At 38.4% G+C, this 15476-nt stretch overlaps 1 protein-coding gene across 1 annotated transcript in view; it reads right to left on the reverse strand.

Moving 5' to 3' along the window:
* The window catches only part of PCSK2 (proprotein convertase subtilisin/kexin type 2), a 296376-nt gene extending 281130 nt beyond the window's left edge, over positions 1 to 15246 (reverse strand). Inside the window, exon 1 of the mRNA XM_049774336.1 lies at positions 14764 to 15246. Coding sequence (XP_049630293.1) covers positions 14764 to 14940 — 177 coding nt within the window. The 5' untranslated portion in view covers positions 14941 to 15246. The remainder of the gene's footprint in view (positions 1 to 14763) is intronic.
* Positions 15247 to 15476: the final 230 nt, after the last annotated feature.

A 15476-nucleotide genomic window follows, 5' to 3' on the forward strand; every position in this document is an offset into this window, starting at 1 on the left:
CAGAGTCATTGGGAATTGATTAATATTAGTTATTAGATACAACACTCTCCTAGTCTTTGAACTTCAATTATATTTGAAAAAAACTGATAGCCACCTGATGAAATTAATCTTTGACTTTGAACATAATTGGAGAACAAAGTAGAGATACCACAGTGTAGAATTGGTAAATTACCTTATCTTCCCTATAACTGATTTTTTTTGTTTTTTTTTTGGGGGGGGGCACACCCGTTTGATGTTCAGGGGTTACTCCTTACTCCTGGCTAAGCGCTCAGAAATTGCCCCTGGCTTGGGGGGACCATATGGGACACCAGAGGATCGAACCTCGGTCCTTCCTTGGCTAGCGCTTGCAAGGCAGACACCTTACTTCTAGCGCCACCTTGCCACCCCCTATAACTGATTTCTTAATTGAACTTTAAGTTCGGTAATTTGCTGTGTTTCTTTTTGTTTTGGGGCTATGTCTGGCAGTGCACAAGATTTAATCTAGCTTGTGTTCAAGGATAACTCCTGGTGGGTTCAGGGGACCATGTGGGGTGCCATGGATTAAAGGAAAGCACCCTACCCTTCTTCCCTAACTCACATGTTTTTAAGCTAGAAATAGATTCTAACATAGGCACACATTTTAGATATTATATAATATATCTCAACATGCTTAATGTTCTGATTATAGCATGGCAAGATACTTTTTGGTCATTTAATGAACATTGATGATAAAGCTAAACCATTAGGTTTTCTACTAATTTAAAAGATACTTTTCTAATAATTTATAATGACTTTGGCATTTATTTGGTACTTATGAAATGTACAGCACATATTTAACCACTAAGAAGTCATTTAAATAAACATTCTTATTTTATTGTTCAATTTGTATAAGTCTAAGGAGTTGTTATTGGTGTGGAATCCCTGAATATATGAGCAGAATTATTTAGAAAACCATAAATCCTAAAAATTTCAGGAGTAAAATAACAGGCAAGAGATAGTTTGGTATGAATTTAAAAAGTTGGGGCTGGAGTGGTAGCACAGTGGTAGGGCTTGCACACAGGTGACCCAGGATGGATGCAGGTTTGATCCCTGGCATCCCGTATGGTCCCCAGAGCCAGAAGTGATTTCTGAGCACAGAGCCAGGAGTAACCCCTGAGCGCCACTGGGGTGGCCTTAAAAAACCCAAAAACCAAACAATAACAATAATAACAACAACAAAGAACCAAAAAGGTTGGTTTACATGACCAATCACTCATAGAAATACAACTAGGTTCAATTCTATTTTATTAAGGAAAAAACAACTAGCTTCAATTATGCTTTTGAGGCATGCTTAAGCTACAGCTAATAAACAAGGGAGGTTAAATAATCATCTCAAATATTTAATGACATAAATAAAATATTTGATATTATTTTCTTCATTTTCAAAATGAAGGATTAAATTAATATCTTTCTAAGATCATTTCTTGCTCTGACAAGCTATAATTCCATAATTGCAGTTACTATTTCTAAAAATTTAAATGACTCTTATGTCACAATATTTTGTGGAACAATAATCTTAAAATAGTCTAGCAAGTGTTTAGAAACCATGTTATGTAAAATTATATTAATAACCATTATTATATTAAAACATTCCTGTCTTCCCTTTACCACTATGCTTTAAAAATTGCCTATACCTGTCACTTCTTTTTTTGGGGTGCCACACCCTGTGATGCTCAGTGGTTACTCCTGTCTATATGCTCAGAAATCGCCCCTGGCTTCGGGGGACCATATCAGATGCTTGAGGATCAAACTATGGTCTGTCCTAAGTCTGCGTGTGCAAGGCAAATGCCTTACTGCTGCACCACCGCTCTGGCCCGAAACTTCTTTTTATTGCACTTATAAATATTCTTCACATTTTGGCTCCTTTCTGTAGCAGATACTATAACTTTCCTGCGCAGGCTCTTTAGGCACAATAAGTTTATTTCTGAGAATTTTTTTCTGGTTGTTACATTCTGTTTTAACACATTAAATGTTGTAGAGTTAATGCCACTCAGGAACAACTACTACTCATCAATTACCATTAGTATTTAGATTCCATTACCAGCAGATACCATTAGTGCCTCCATTCTGTAAGAAAATTCCAGGGTATGCATATATTTTTTATTAGCTCCTCAAATTTCTCAGCAGGATTAAACTTGTTACCTACTATGACAACTTATTCTATTGTGATTTGTTAAATTTCTACCTTCCCTTTCTTGTCTCAACTCACTACTTTCTCATCAGAACTATAAGGCCCAGCAGTCTTCACTCACACCTGTCATCCTTCTGCATGCAAACAGTCCAGCTTCACAAATAATCTCAAAAATACCCCACAAAACTGTTAAACACCTGTTAAAAATACCCCACAAAACCTGGTAGATTGGTTTTTGTGCTGAGAACTCTAGGACTGTGTCAGAATATGGAAGTAAGATTCCCCTCACTTCTGGAAAGGAAAAACAAGCTGTATCCTCTTCCACCTACCCCCCCCCCACATACCTGATATCCTCTGGAATATAAACAGCTCAGCTCCACAATTGAACCTACTCGAGCTGCTAAAGCACTAAGTGATCTCAGCTCCATAGCTCATGGAGTGTGAAGCCACATGGATGCCTTCAAATGTCATAGTACTGATGGCCCAAAAGAAAGACTGTAAATTTGATTATTGAGGTGCATTTAAAGCCTACCAAGCTCAATGAGTAAGAACAAAAAAAAGTACAAAAGGCTCAACTAGCACTGCTCATCTCAGTGAATACTCAAGAGATATAATAAGCATAAATTGACTTTAATTGATTTACTTTTTAATAATTTCATTTTCTATTTTTTGTAATAAGCATTTGAGGCAAATATGTTTGTTCCTGCTAAGGTTACAGACTTGGGGTTGGTAGAAAAATGGGGACACTGGTCAAGGGAAGGTCACACTGGTGTAGGACTGGTGTTGGAACACTGAATTCCTGAAATAACTGTATATTGAACTACTTTGTATATCACAGTGTTTAAATTAAAAAAGGTAAATAATTTGTATTTAAATCCATGCCCCAAGAAATATTTGTGCAAAACCCAACCATTATATTTTCTCTCTCCCAGTGTTCTACGATAACAACTCCAATTTTAACATAGATGTTGTTTTCTAAATTCAAAGTCCATGATCACCCCATTCATTTATCCTTTTTAAATTTTTCATCTTATTTAAGCACAATAATTACAGACATGTTTGTAGTTGGGTTTCAATCATAGAAAGAACAATCCCCTTCACCAGTGCAACATTACCACTACCAATGCTCCCCAAATCCCTCCTCCCCAACACGATGCCTTGTATTCAACAGGCACTCTACTTCTCTCACTCATTAACATTGTCATGATAGTGTTAGTGTGGTTATTTCTCTAACTGCACTCACCACTCTCTCTCATATTAAGAGCCAAGTTTTCTGGCTTTTATTTCTATTGTCTCTGGACATTATTACAGTAATATATCTTATTTTTCTTAAAACCCATAGATAAATAAGACTGTTCTGTGTCTATCTCTCTCCCTCTAGCTTATTTCACTCAGCATAATAGTTTCCATGTCCATCCTTCATCTCTCCTGATGGCTGCATAATATTCCATTGTATATATGTACCACTTTCTTTTGCCATTCATCTGCTGAAGGGCATCTTGGTTACTTCCAGAGTCTGGCTATTGTAAATAGTGCTGCAATGAATATAAGTGTGAGGAAGGCATTTTTGTATTGTATTTTTGTGTTCCTAGGATATAGCCCTAAGAGTGGGATAGCTAGATCATATCGGAGCTCAATTTCCAGGTTTTGGAGGAATCTCCATATTGTTTTCCATAAGGACTGGACTAGATGGCATTCCCACCAGCATGAGAGTTTCATTCTCTCCACATCCCCACCAGCACTTATTGTTCTTGTTTTTTGTGATGTATGCCAATTTCTGTGGCATGAGATGGTACCTCGTTATTTTGAATTGCATCTCCCTGATGATTAGTTATGTGGAGCATTTTTTATGTGCCCTTTGTGCCAGTTTCTGTGGCATGAGATTGTAACCCATTGTTGTTTTGGTGTGCATCTCCCTGATAATTAGTGATGTGGAGAATTTTTTTTCATGTGCCTTTTGGCCATTTGTAGTTCTTCTTTGAGAAATTATCTATTCATTTCTTCTCTTCTCCCCATTTTTGATGGGTTAGATAATTTTTTCTTGTTAAGTTCTGTCAGCACTTTGTATATATTAGATATTTGCCCTTTATCTGATGGATATTGAGTAAGTAGTTTCTCCCATTCTGAGGGTGGCATTTGTATCCTTGTCACTATTTCCTTTGAGGTGCAGAAGCTTCTCAGCTTAATATAGTCCCATCTCTTTATCTTTGCTTCCACTTGTTTGGAGAGCAATGTTTCCTCCTTGAATATGCCTATAGTTTCATTGTCATGCAGTCCTGTACTCTTTTGGTTCTTCTTCCATAGCTCTTATTGTCCATATTTTATCTTTTCTCGTAGCTTTTCCCTTTCCTTCCACGTCCAAGGTTTTTATAATTTTTAAATAGGTCCTTTTTCTCCCAGTACTCCTTCTGAACAATGTTGTCTATTGCCACAATATGACTAATACATGTAAATAAGTGTTTACATATTTTAGTTTCAGTTCCTTTACATCTTTAACCTTTTAGGGTTTTGTAACTAGCTTTCATTCTTCTTATCATTATCTGGAAATGTCTTGAGTTTCAACACATTAACATCTCACTAACCAGAGATTTCTCCTTTTAAGTGCTCAATTATTAATTTAAATCTTCTTTCTCTTCTATTTTTCTGTTTTTTTTTTAAATATATATGTCTCTATTCCAATCTCTACTACCTCAATCGTTGTAGTATGAGTAGTATTTAGTAGTAGGAGTGCATACTACTAAAAACTAGTTATATTTTTCCTGGCCCCTAACTACCATTACTTTTCTTTTATAGGTATTATCTCTCAGTACAATTATTGAGTGTAAATTTTTTTTAGTGTTTTGGTCACACATGATGATATTCAAGGCTTACTTATGGTTCTACACTCAGGACTTATTACTAGTGGTGCTTGGGGTACACATGGTATGCTGGGGATTAAACCCAGGTCAGCAGCATGCAAGGTGTACTACTCACTGTACCATTCCCCTGACTCTAAATGTGAAAATTTTTATCTACATTAAAGCCCCAAATCATCACCTAAAAGCATTAATACTGCCATTAATTGTGACTTCTAAATGAACATTTTCTCCATATTGTCCCCTGTAACTTACAACTTGAATCTGTTCATTCATGTTCTTTTCTTCTGAGAGGAGAATATGCTTAGAGAAATGCTCATCTTTAATAAAACCCAACTAACCATTACCTAAGAACAAAACTTACATTACCAAGCAGTGAGCAAAGAGAGGACAGTGAAATCACCAGCAGTCCATATAGTCCCTCAAACCCAGGAGGAATGATCTCCAAGCATAGATAGAGTCAAGAGTAAGCCCTGAGCACCCTGGTTGTGTTCCCTACAAAAACTCATTTTTTTTTTGTTTTGGGGCCACAGACAGTGATGTTAAAGAATTACTTCTGACTCTGTATTTAGTAATCATAACTGGTGGACTCAGAGGACCATATGGGGTGCCACGAACTGAACCTGGGTGGGCTGTGTGCTACTAATTGTAGTATCAATTTAGCCTCCAAAAATTGTTCATTAGAGTTTATTCCTTTCATAAATATCTCGTTAGAAGTCATTGTCACCATTACATTCAGGTAAATGTATCAATTCAGATTTCTTAGTTCTTTAAGCATTAGTAAATTTTAATAAGCAAGATTTTAGTTACAACAAAAATATTTTTACTAAAAATGTCAAACAATAATTATCATTAAAATAATTCTGTTATTATCTGGATTTCAAATAATCTACAGATTTCAGATTCTATTGAAACATTACATTTGGTCTCAAATGTAAAATGAAATCAGTCTTTCGTGTGGGGGGAGAAGTTTGAAATTCAGGTATCATGTTTAATTTGTAAAGACTTATCTTACAGCTGAATATATAATTGAAAACTTAACTACAGCGTCACTCCACACTATAACATTACGGTTTACAGCTAATAAGAGCTTTGAAATAGAAATTGATTTTGAGGTTCATTCATTTGAGGAAAAGAGGTATAATTTTCTTTCTTTGTATTTTGATCAGGCTTTAACTGTAGATTTTATTTTTCTTTGCTCAAGATTATATCTATTTCATTGCTGATAATGTCTAAGTTGAAAAGGTTAGAAAAATACAAAAGTCTGCCAGTCCTCATTTTCTGCTTCCTAGCTAAATTGCTATCTGTAAAGTAATGGTTGCTACAGGGAAGGTTTATTGAAGATCACTTTTTCAAGAGGCTTATCTCTAAATTGATGACTAAATCATCATTTTGCAATTCAAGTATATTCATCAATTAAAAACACATAGCAAGTATGTATGATGAGTAGAAAACTTTGACCATAGGAGGAAGTGTTTTATGAACTATATATTCTTCACTGGAGAAGACAGCACAATAACCTAAAGGTTTAGGTAACAATACTCAATGAAACAATAAAAATTCTCACAAATCTTTAAAATATCATTTGTATTGAATTTGGCTTGGTTTTGCTGAGATTTTAGATTTAGAGTCACTGCAGATTTAAGAAAATGGATGTTGGTATTAGGATAGTCCAAGTGGTAGAACACAATCTTAACATATGTAAGACCATGAGTTAGGTGCCTAATGATACAAGGCTTCCAGAGTAACACAGGTGTTATTGACCCTCAAGGACTCTGATTCTAACAAGACTTCACTTTGTTAGAAGCAGTCCAAGAATATGACTATTGTCAAATATGGCCTCTATAAAATAAAGGAACAAGAAGAGAGAGATTCATTGGCAGTACACATTGTTTTGGTAGTTCTGGTTACTTTAAAGATAAACTCCTACATTTTAGTACCTTAACATAATAACATTAAATTTTTCATTTACATAAAGTGCTAAGTCAGAAATCTAGGACCTTCCTCCTTTTAGGTATTGTTTAGTTCCATTCCATGCCATTCCATTCCATTCCATTCCATTCCATTCCATTCCATTCCATTCCATTCCATTCCATTCCATTCCATTCCAATCCATTCCATTCCATTCCATTCCATCCCGTTCATTTTCTTTTTCCCTTCTCTTCCCTTTCCCTTTTTCTTTTCTTTTTCCTTCCCTCCCTCATTTCCTCTCTCCCTCTCTCCTTTCTTTCCATTTTCTTCTTTTCCCTTCCTTTTCCTTCCTTCTTCCTTTATTTCTCCTTCCTTTCTTCCTCCTTCTCCACTTCCTCCTTCCTTCCTCCCTCCCTCCCTCCCTCCGTTCCTTCCTTCCATCCTTCCTTCCTTCCTTTTCCTTTCTTCCTTCCTTTTCCTTCCTTCCTTCCTTCCTTCCTTTTCCTTCTTTCCTTCCTTCCTTCCTTTTCTTTCCTTCCTTCCTTCCTTTTCTTTCCTTCCTTCCTTCCTTCCTTCCTTCCTTCCTTCCTTCCTTCCTTCCTTCCTTCCTTCCTTCCTTCCTTTCTTCCTTCCTCCCTCCTCCCTTTTTTCCTTCCTTCCTTTTTGTATGGCTGGATTCAGTAAAAGACTTTATTTATAGAAAGGCAAAGGAGGAGAAAGGAAGGTAAGAGAGCTCTCATTATTGGCGGCATCTCCTGGAGCTGGATTCTCCCTTTCAGGTTTCTTATGTAAGAATCATTTTGGTTTTTTGAGCCACACCCATTTGATGCTCAGGGGTTACTCCTGGCTAAGCGCTCAGAAATTGCCCCTGGCTTGGGGGACCATATGGGACGCCCGGGGATCGAACCGCGGTGCTTCCTTGGCTAGCGCTTGCAAGGCAGACACCTCAGGGTTATTTTCTTGTTCCAGCCACAATAATTCTGTTCTATAAAAGTAAAACATATGGGGAAATAAAGCTAAAGAGCACTTCTGAAAAAGGATAAGAGTAAAATTATATGATCTGGTATCAATATCATTGGGATATTGAGACATTATTTAAAGAATTGAAAATAATTATTATACATATTATAAATAAATTCGGGGGTTATAACAAGCAGTACTCAGGAGTTAATTCTGGATCATCATTGAGGAACTATTCCTGATAGTGTTTGGGGAACTTTATGGGATGCTAGAGATAAAACTCAGGTTTGGCCTAACTAGAGCCTTAACTTTTCCTGAAGGAAAAGACTTAAGATGATCTATGGACTGGGCCATGTGATAAAGTCAGGAGGATACATTCAGGGTTTAGGTAAACCTTATCTTGCAGTCAGCAAGTTTATATTTATATTTTCCTCAGTTGTAGTTTTAGATGAGAAAATAGCAGCTTAATATCTTGATTTCTACCTATGAAGCTTTGAGCAGAATATCTAACTAAATTGTGTCAGATTCCTTACTCTGGATAAACATGAACACATAAAATTTATGTGGTTTTAGAACATTAAATTTGTATTAATCTGGTACACACAACAATTGGTATAGTACATATTTTTTAAAATAAATGCATACATGTATTTCTCCTGACTCAACATTTTATCCTAGGAACTATCCCAACAGAAATATATATGTATATATAATATATATAGAATATATATATTCTGCAAAATAAATACAGTACAATATCTACAGAATCCTAATTTCCAAACATAAATTTACAGATTTCTTTTGAGTCCCAACAAACTGACCATACCTTAGTTAAGTACAGCTTCATACATCAAAGCTTCTCTGGTTTACCTATACTAGATCGTTTCTTAATTCTTTTGAACTTCCAATGCTATAATAACATAGCACTTGTTATATCCTCTTTGGCCATAATTGCTGAAGGGAGTTAGAAAGACTGCTGTGAAAGGTAAAGAGATGGCCTTTGGAGAAAGACAGTATCAGAAATTAGGTTATGAAATATCACAGAGGCCCTCTGATTTTATAATGGTTAATAGGGTCAGAGAAATAGAACAGGAATTAAAGCTCATCCGTTACATCCTTTCAACTTCCATTCAATCCACCGAGAGTCACTGAGTATATATGCCTTAGCACCTCCAAGGTGTGGTCCTAAGGAACTTTGAGTATTACAAGACATCTCTGGGTAGTTCAGGGCACTGCAGGCCTAAAGCAGCACCATATTATCCAGCCCTTGCAATAATTTACTAGCCTAGTTGGTAGAGAATTACTACAAGGGATTCTAAAAAGTCTCCTGAGCACCTCGTAGGAGCTCCCAAATAAATTAGATTAAATGTTTGATAAGTTTTCTGTAAAAGGAAATGATATGGAAATATATTTATTCATTACATAGCAACACAATTGTTAGAAATGTTTTAAATTATTATGTATATAAAAGCTATTATATAGTTTTACTTCTTCAGTTATTCTAATAATTTTTACATGAATAAAAAAATCAAAGCATATCAAAACAAAAAACCTAGCCAATTATTACTTGTTTGAATTTTCTATTTCCATGACAGAGAAGTAGTCATTAAAAAGAACATATGTAAGCCAAAGAGATAACCCAGATGGTAGGAAGCCTGCCTTGCATGTGGCTGACCTGGGTTCAATTCTGAGCACTAAATACAGTACCAGTACATAGCAATGATACCTGAGTGGAACCTTGAGTACTGCTAGATGTGGCCCCCAAACAAATCAAAGACACATGTACAAACTGATTCATTACAGCACTTAGTATAATAGCTAAGATTTGGAATCAACTTCTGTGTTGATTCAAAAGATAAATAGATTGGGATCCAGAGAGATAGCACAGTGGTAGGGTGTTTTGCCTTGCACGCAGCGAACCAGGACGGATGGTGGTTCGAATCCAGGAGCAATTTTTGAGTGCAGAGCTGGAGTAACCCCTGAGCACTGCTGGATGTGACCCCAAAACCAAAATAAATCAATAAATTGCTACATAAATAAATAATTAGCTAAACAGATCATTAAGATGCATGCATAATGGAACAATCAAATCCGCGATTAGGCAATATATATCTATTGGAGACTTCATATTCAATAAAGTAAGTAAAAGAAGGACATTCACAGGATGAAATAACTTACATGTGGTAAAGAGAACTGGGCCATGGAATGCTTCAAAGAATCATGCCTAGATCACCCTTGACCCCTAATATAGTAAGGAGAATGTTAGATAAAGATAGATAGAATGTTAGAGAATGGAAGAGACAGATGGGAAGAAACAAGGAGCAAGAATCAAAGGGATTTGCATACATTGATGGTATATCCAAACCATAGACTCAAGGACAATGAAAATATGATATTCAGATTTCAACAAACAAAAATATTCTTGACAAAGTGGTAGGTTGTGGCCGAACCTGGAAAACACTGATGGAATGCAGTTGATGCTGGTGCTGAGATTGGTACTAGAATATTGTATGTTTAAAACTCAACTATGAATAACTACATCATAGTGCTTTAGTATATTTTAAAAGATAGTCTTTGGAATAACAACTATGCTACAGTAAACATGTTCACCTTTTCAGACATAATTATATTTTTCCATGTATATACATATATGAAGATATGTATTTTGGCAAAGTCATGATAAAACAGAAGACCTTAGTTTTAAAGTCTTTCTAAATGTAAACTTACAGGCATTTATAGTACAATTTAGAGAATAAATATACATTTTTGCTCATTATCTTGTGAGAGTTTGGAAAAGTAATAATCATTTTGCAATAATTGTAAATAATTATAGTTTATGCCTTTAACATATGTATAACTTTGTATTAATTATATCTCAATATAGTTGGGAAAGTATTAGGAGAAATAACCAACAAATATTATATATTTTACATATAAATCATAATACCGAATATAAGAACAACAAAAATTCAGTATATTATTTCTTGAAAGATATATAGTCTAAAGAAACACATACTCATATACATTACTTAATGGTATAAGTCAATAACTTTTAATAAAATTAGCATTAGAATATATAAACCTATATCAGTAATAATGTGTATATAGAAAAACATTTTAAATTAGAGAAAAACTATTATAACTTTAAAATAGTGGCCCCTTAAATGATGAGATATTGGAAGTCATGGAAGTCTTCCTGTATATAGAAGTATAGAAAAATATAAATTATTCTGATAAATCTAACTCAACCTTTAAATCAGTTTTCTCTCTTAGAAAACTTACTTCACCTTTTTGAGCCCAAGATCTGAAAATTAGGGTTCATGCTTGTAATTTTTACTTCATAGATGAGTGAGGTTGTAATGAGATGACTTATCTAGCCTTCATACAGGATGATCTTTTATGTTATTGCAGATGTTCTTGGGTTCTTTTCTCAGGTCAGTAGAGTGGGAGACCCAAACCTTGATGACAAAACTTAAAAGGTGGCTGTTATGCTGGCAGGTTGAGATGGGTGGTGGTGGCATGAGAAGGACTTTGGGAATATTGATGGAGGGAGGTTGACACTGGTGAAGGGATTGGTCTTGAAACATTGCATGTCTAGGGACAAAGCATATGATATTTGCCTTGCACGCAGAAGACCCAGACACACCTCGTTAGACCCCTGGCATCTCATGTGGTTCCCCTAGCCAGGAGCAATTTCTGAGCATATAGCCAGGAGTAACCCCTGGGAGTCACGAGTGTGGCCCAAAAACAAACAAAAAAAAGTTTGAAACATTGCATGTCTAAAAACCCAACTATGAATAATTTTTTAAATCATGGTGGTTTATATAATTTTTAAAAGAATATATGTTATATTGGAAATTATTAAATTATTTTAAAAAATGAATGATAAAGAAATGTTGTAGGTTTAAGATAAAAAATAAGTAAAGCAAATACAAAATGTTGGCTAAAGCACATTATTTCATGATTAAAAACTGACAACAACAGGACAGTGGAAGCTTGAAATAATAAAACCAAAGATTTTTATTTTGACACACTCAGCGAATTATCTTAAAATAAGTGTGGATACCAGAAATATAGAAGTCATTGTCCCTGAATATTTAACTTGCAAAAATTAAAACAATATTTATGTTCCTGTTTACTGGCACATAGATTTGGAGTTGAAAGTTCTGTCTAGAACTATATAGAGTGTATGGATCAGGGAAAGAAAAGAGAATTTATGCTAGCCAGGTTCTTGCAGATTCACCAGACAGAAGTTATTTGACAGAGGTTTTTACTTAAATATCTATCTTAATAAGACTCTTGGTTGAGAAATGCTACATCTAAGAAGTTGTGGAGATGCAGCCAAGGAGAAGACTAGCAGCTCATATGCAGCAGAGGGCTTTACCTAAAGATCAGTGCAGGAAAAAGAAAAAGCTTAGGTATCTGATTCCACCTTAAAGATTAGCCCCCTGATATTTTAAGGTGTGGATACTTAACATATAATGCTTTAATCTCTATATCTCTTTGCTCAAGTCCTAGAGCAAATATCTACCTCTCTCAAGAAGCTACTCCCCTGTACATTAAAAAAAAAAAACAAATCAAGAATTAACAAGTTGGGTCAAAAACAAGTCTAGATACACTTAGATGTGATTCAATTTAAAAAATAAGATCCAAAGAGCAAAGAATAGGTGGAAACAAAGAGATAGCAATGTCTGCCACAATGAAAAATGTCATAGAGGGACACAGTAGCAAGTATTTTTGCAGCAATTTTACACTTTTTATATATTCAAGACAGAGGGTATTGATACCATATCGTTTTGAGCATCTCACAAAACAAAATACACCTTGCAGGGTACCTAGTTTGATTTGGGTCATGAATGGATAAAGGGCATGTGGAAAGATGTGGACTTAAAGAGTTGGGCTCTTCTCTAAACTAATTACTTTATGAGAGATATAGGCTTGATGATGATCATCATCATAATAACATATAATAAAAATAATAACAGTGGGGCCAGAGCGATAACACAGCAGTAGGATGTTTGCCTTGTGGGTGGCCAACCGAGGACGGACTCCGGTTCGAATTCCGGCATCCCATGTGGTACCCTGAGACTGCCAGGAGCAATTTCTGAGCACAGAGCCAGGAGTAACCCCTGAGCGCGGCCGAGTGTGACAAAACAAAACAAAAAATAATAATAGTAGTCTCATTAGAGTTGAAATAATCAAAGAAAGAATCTAAGCCAGGAAACCAGTGCATAAAGATGCTAATAGTCATCACATTTTATTATAGAGCCAGGGCGCTGGATCTTGCCAAGTGTGGCTTAGAGGGCAAGAAGGAAGGCAGGGATGCTTCGTTTGTTTACTTTGTTGGCAGTTCTTTTGGGAGAATCAGACCTTAGAGGGTGTGTTGCCCCCGCCTCAAGTTGAGGTTGTTTTATGCCCCTGACCTCACCCTCGTTTTACAGGGAGCAACAAGTCCCCTTTTGCAGCATCTCTTCTCAGATCTTCTGTGAAACTTACTTTCAAATTTCCCTATGGTAGGAGTCCTGGCTGCTGCCTACACACCTGGGGCTCCCGGGCTCCGCAGGCTGGGGAACCCGAGCCTCCGAGATAGAACCAGCCCTAGTGGCGGCTTCGAAGAAGGCAGAAGGCGTGGGAAGTCAGGACGGAGGAACCCACAGGAGTCCCAGTTTGCGCTGCCCTTGAGAGGGAAAGCAACAACAGAAAAAACCACCCTGCTCCTTTTTTGCCCATCTACCCAGACAAGGGAGTAAGAGATGGAACCAGAAACCTCCTGACAAGGGAGTAAGAGATGGTGCCAGAAACCTCCTAACTCCATAATTTCTAAATTGTACCCCCAAATCTTCCAGATTCCCCTCGACGAGTTTCTCCCTTGCTAGCTCCCTTCACCTTTGCACCTCCCATCAGTTCTGGTCACCCGAGGACACTTGATATCCCTGCTAAGTTATTTGTGGGTAGAACAAGTAGGCAGCCAGCACCGCTAAAGCTCCAACCATTTCCCTTTCACCTCATAGAAGGAGGATCCCAAAGTCTTCAAAGGAACCCCAAGGATTTTTAGCTTGCCCTTTTTATCCCGCTGCTAAAACAGTTGTACTCAACTTCTTTGTAGGGGGATCCCCAGGTCCTCTGAGGGAAAGCCACACTGGCTGCTCACACAAGGAGAGACATCTCTATCTCTCTTTCGGGGATTCCCTTCTAGCCTAGCTCCTCTCAGTTCTCCAGTGTCAAGATGTGAGTTGGGTGCGCACAAGGAACCGGCCTGGGGTGGGTAGCGGTTGTGGGGCAAGAAGTTGTACGGAATTTGGGAGAGAAAAAACAGCTCCCGTGTCCAAGTCTGGTGGAGCTGGGGCTCCGTTGTGTCTGTCAAAAGCGCAGGGACCCAAGTCAGAGAGGGAAGGACGCAAGTGCTTCTGGCGAGGGATCTAAACGTGCGGAGGCAGGTGGCAAGGTACGTGCCAGGAGCCTGGCGGGTCAGAAACTATCCCCGGGAGATGGGGAAGAGAGAGGTCCCCCTGCCAAGGTCCCCCTGCTTTCAGCGACTCTGGGAGCTTGGCGCATCCTCCCATCCTCCTCGGGCAGCCTGGAGAACTTGGTACCTCGGACAGCATCCCGGGCGCGCGGCGTGGTTTGAAAGGTGTGATCCTCCGGCTCCAAAGTCAAAGGGCAAGTGCCTGCTCTGGATGACCTTACTGGCACAATTTGAAGGACATTTTAATTACATAACTCGGGGGCAAGATCACCCGAGGCAACGTAGTGTTAAAGAGCCCAGGGCAGAATAGCTGCATCGCATTCGAGAAAGGGAAAACTTGCCCCCCAAATCTGCAATGTGATTGCGCAAGGGCTGCCCCGGTTTTGAAAAGCAGACGCGAAATGCAAGGCAAAAAATCTTACCTTCCGGACTCCGAAGCCGTGTTCGGCTGCAACTTGGCGAGCTTCTTCGTCTCCCCCTTTGTGCAACTCCACAAGGAAATGATTCGTGAAGACGGGTCGCTCGGCAGAGACAAAAACCAGGACACAGGCGAAGAGCCCGGCGGCCGCTTTCCACTGGGAGACACGGCCACCCTTCATCTTTCTTTGCACGGAAAAGTGATGCTTGGAGGCGCGCGGACTGGCGGAGCGGGGGAACAGGAGGGAAGGTGCAAAAAATATAGAGATGTATGTATCTAGTCTGTTGTTTTTGTTGTTGTTTATTGCAAAAAAAAATCTTTGTGTCCAGAAAGAAATTGTTTCTGGGTTTGCAAAGCAGCAAAGCAATGTGTGCAGCCAGCGCGGGGGAGAAAGCTGGTCCGCAGGCGGCCCGAGGAGCTGCAAGGGGCGCCTAAGTGGGGAGCTGTGTATGGGGAGAGAGGGAGCGCTGGATGCTAAATCTGCATTTTCAGCTCCTCCTTATCCCTGATTCCTCCGGGGCCCGAGGAGAGCACCAGCCGGATGACGTTCGCCCGCCTGCGGGCCAATGAGGGAGGGAAAGGCGGCAGGGACCGCCCCGGGTCCTCCCCTGTGCGCCCCCGGCCGGCGGGTCCGCCTCTGCCCGCGCCCCCGCTCGCTTCAGCACCCCGGAGAGCTCTCCCGACCTGGTCCGCCCACTCCCAGGAAAATCCCCCAGC

Source organism: Suncus etruscus, chromosome 6, assembly GCF_024139225.1.
Source record: "Suncus etruscus isolate mSunEtr1 chromosome 6, mSunEtr1.pri.cur, whole genome shotgun sequence".
In the NCBI taxonomy this organism is placed as follows: Eukaryota; Metazoa; Chordata; class Mammalia; order Eulipotyphla; family Soricidae; genus Suncus; species Suncus etruscus.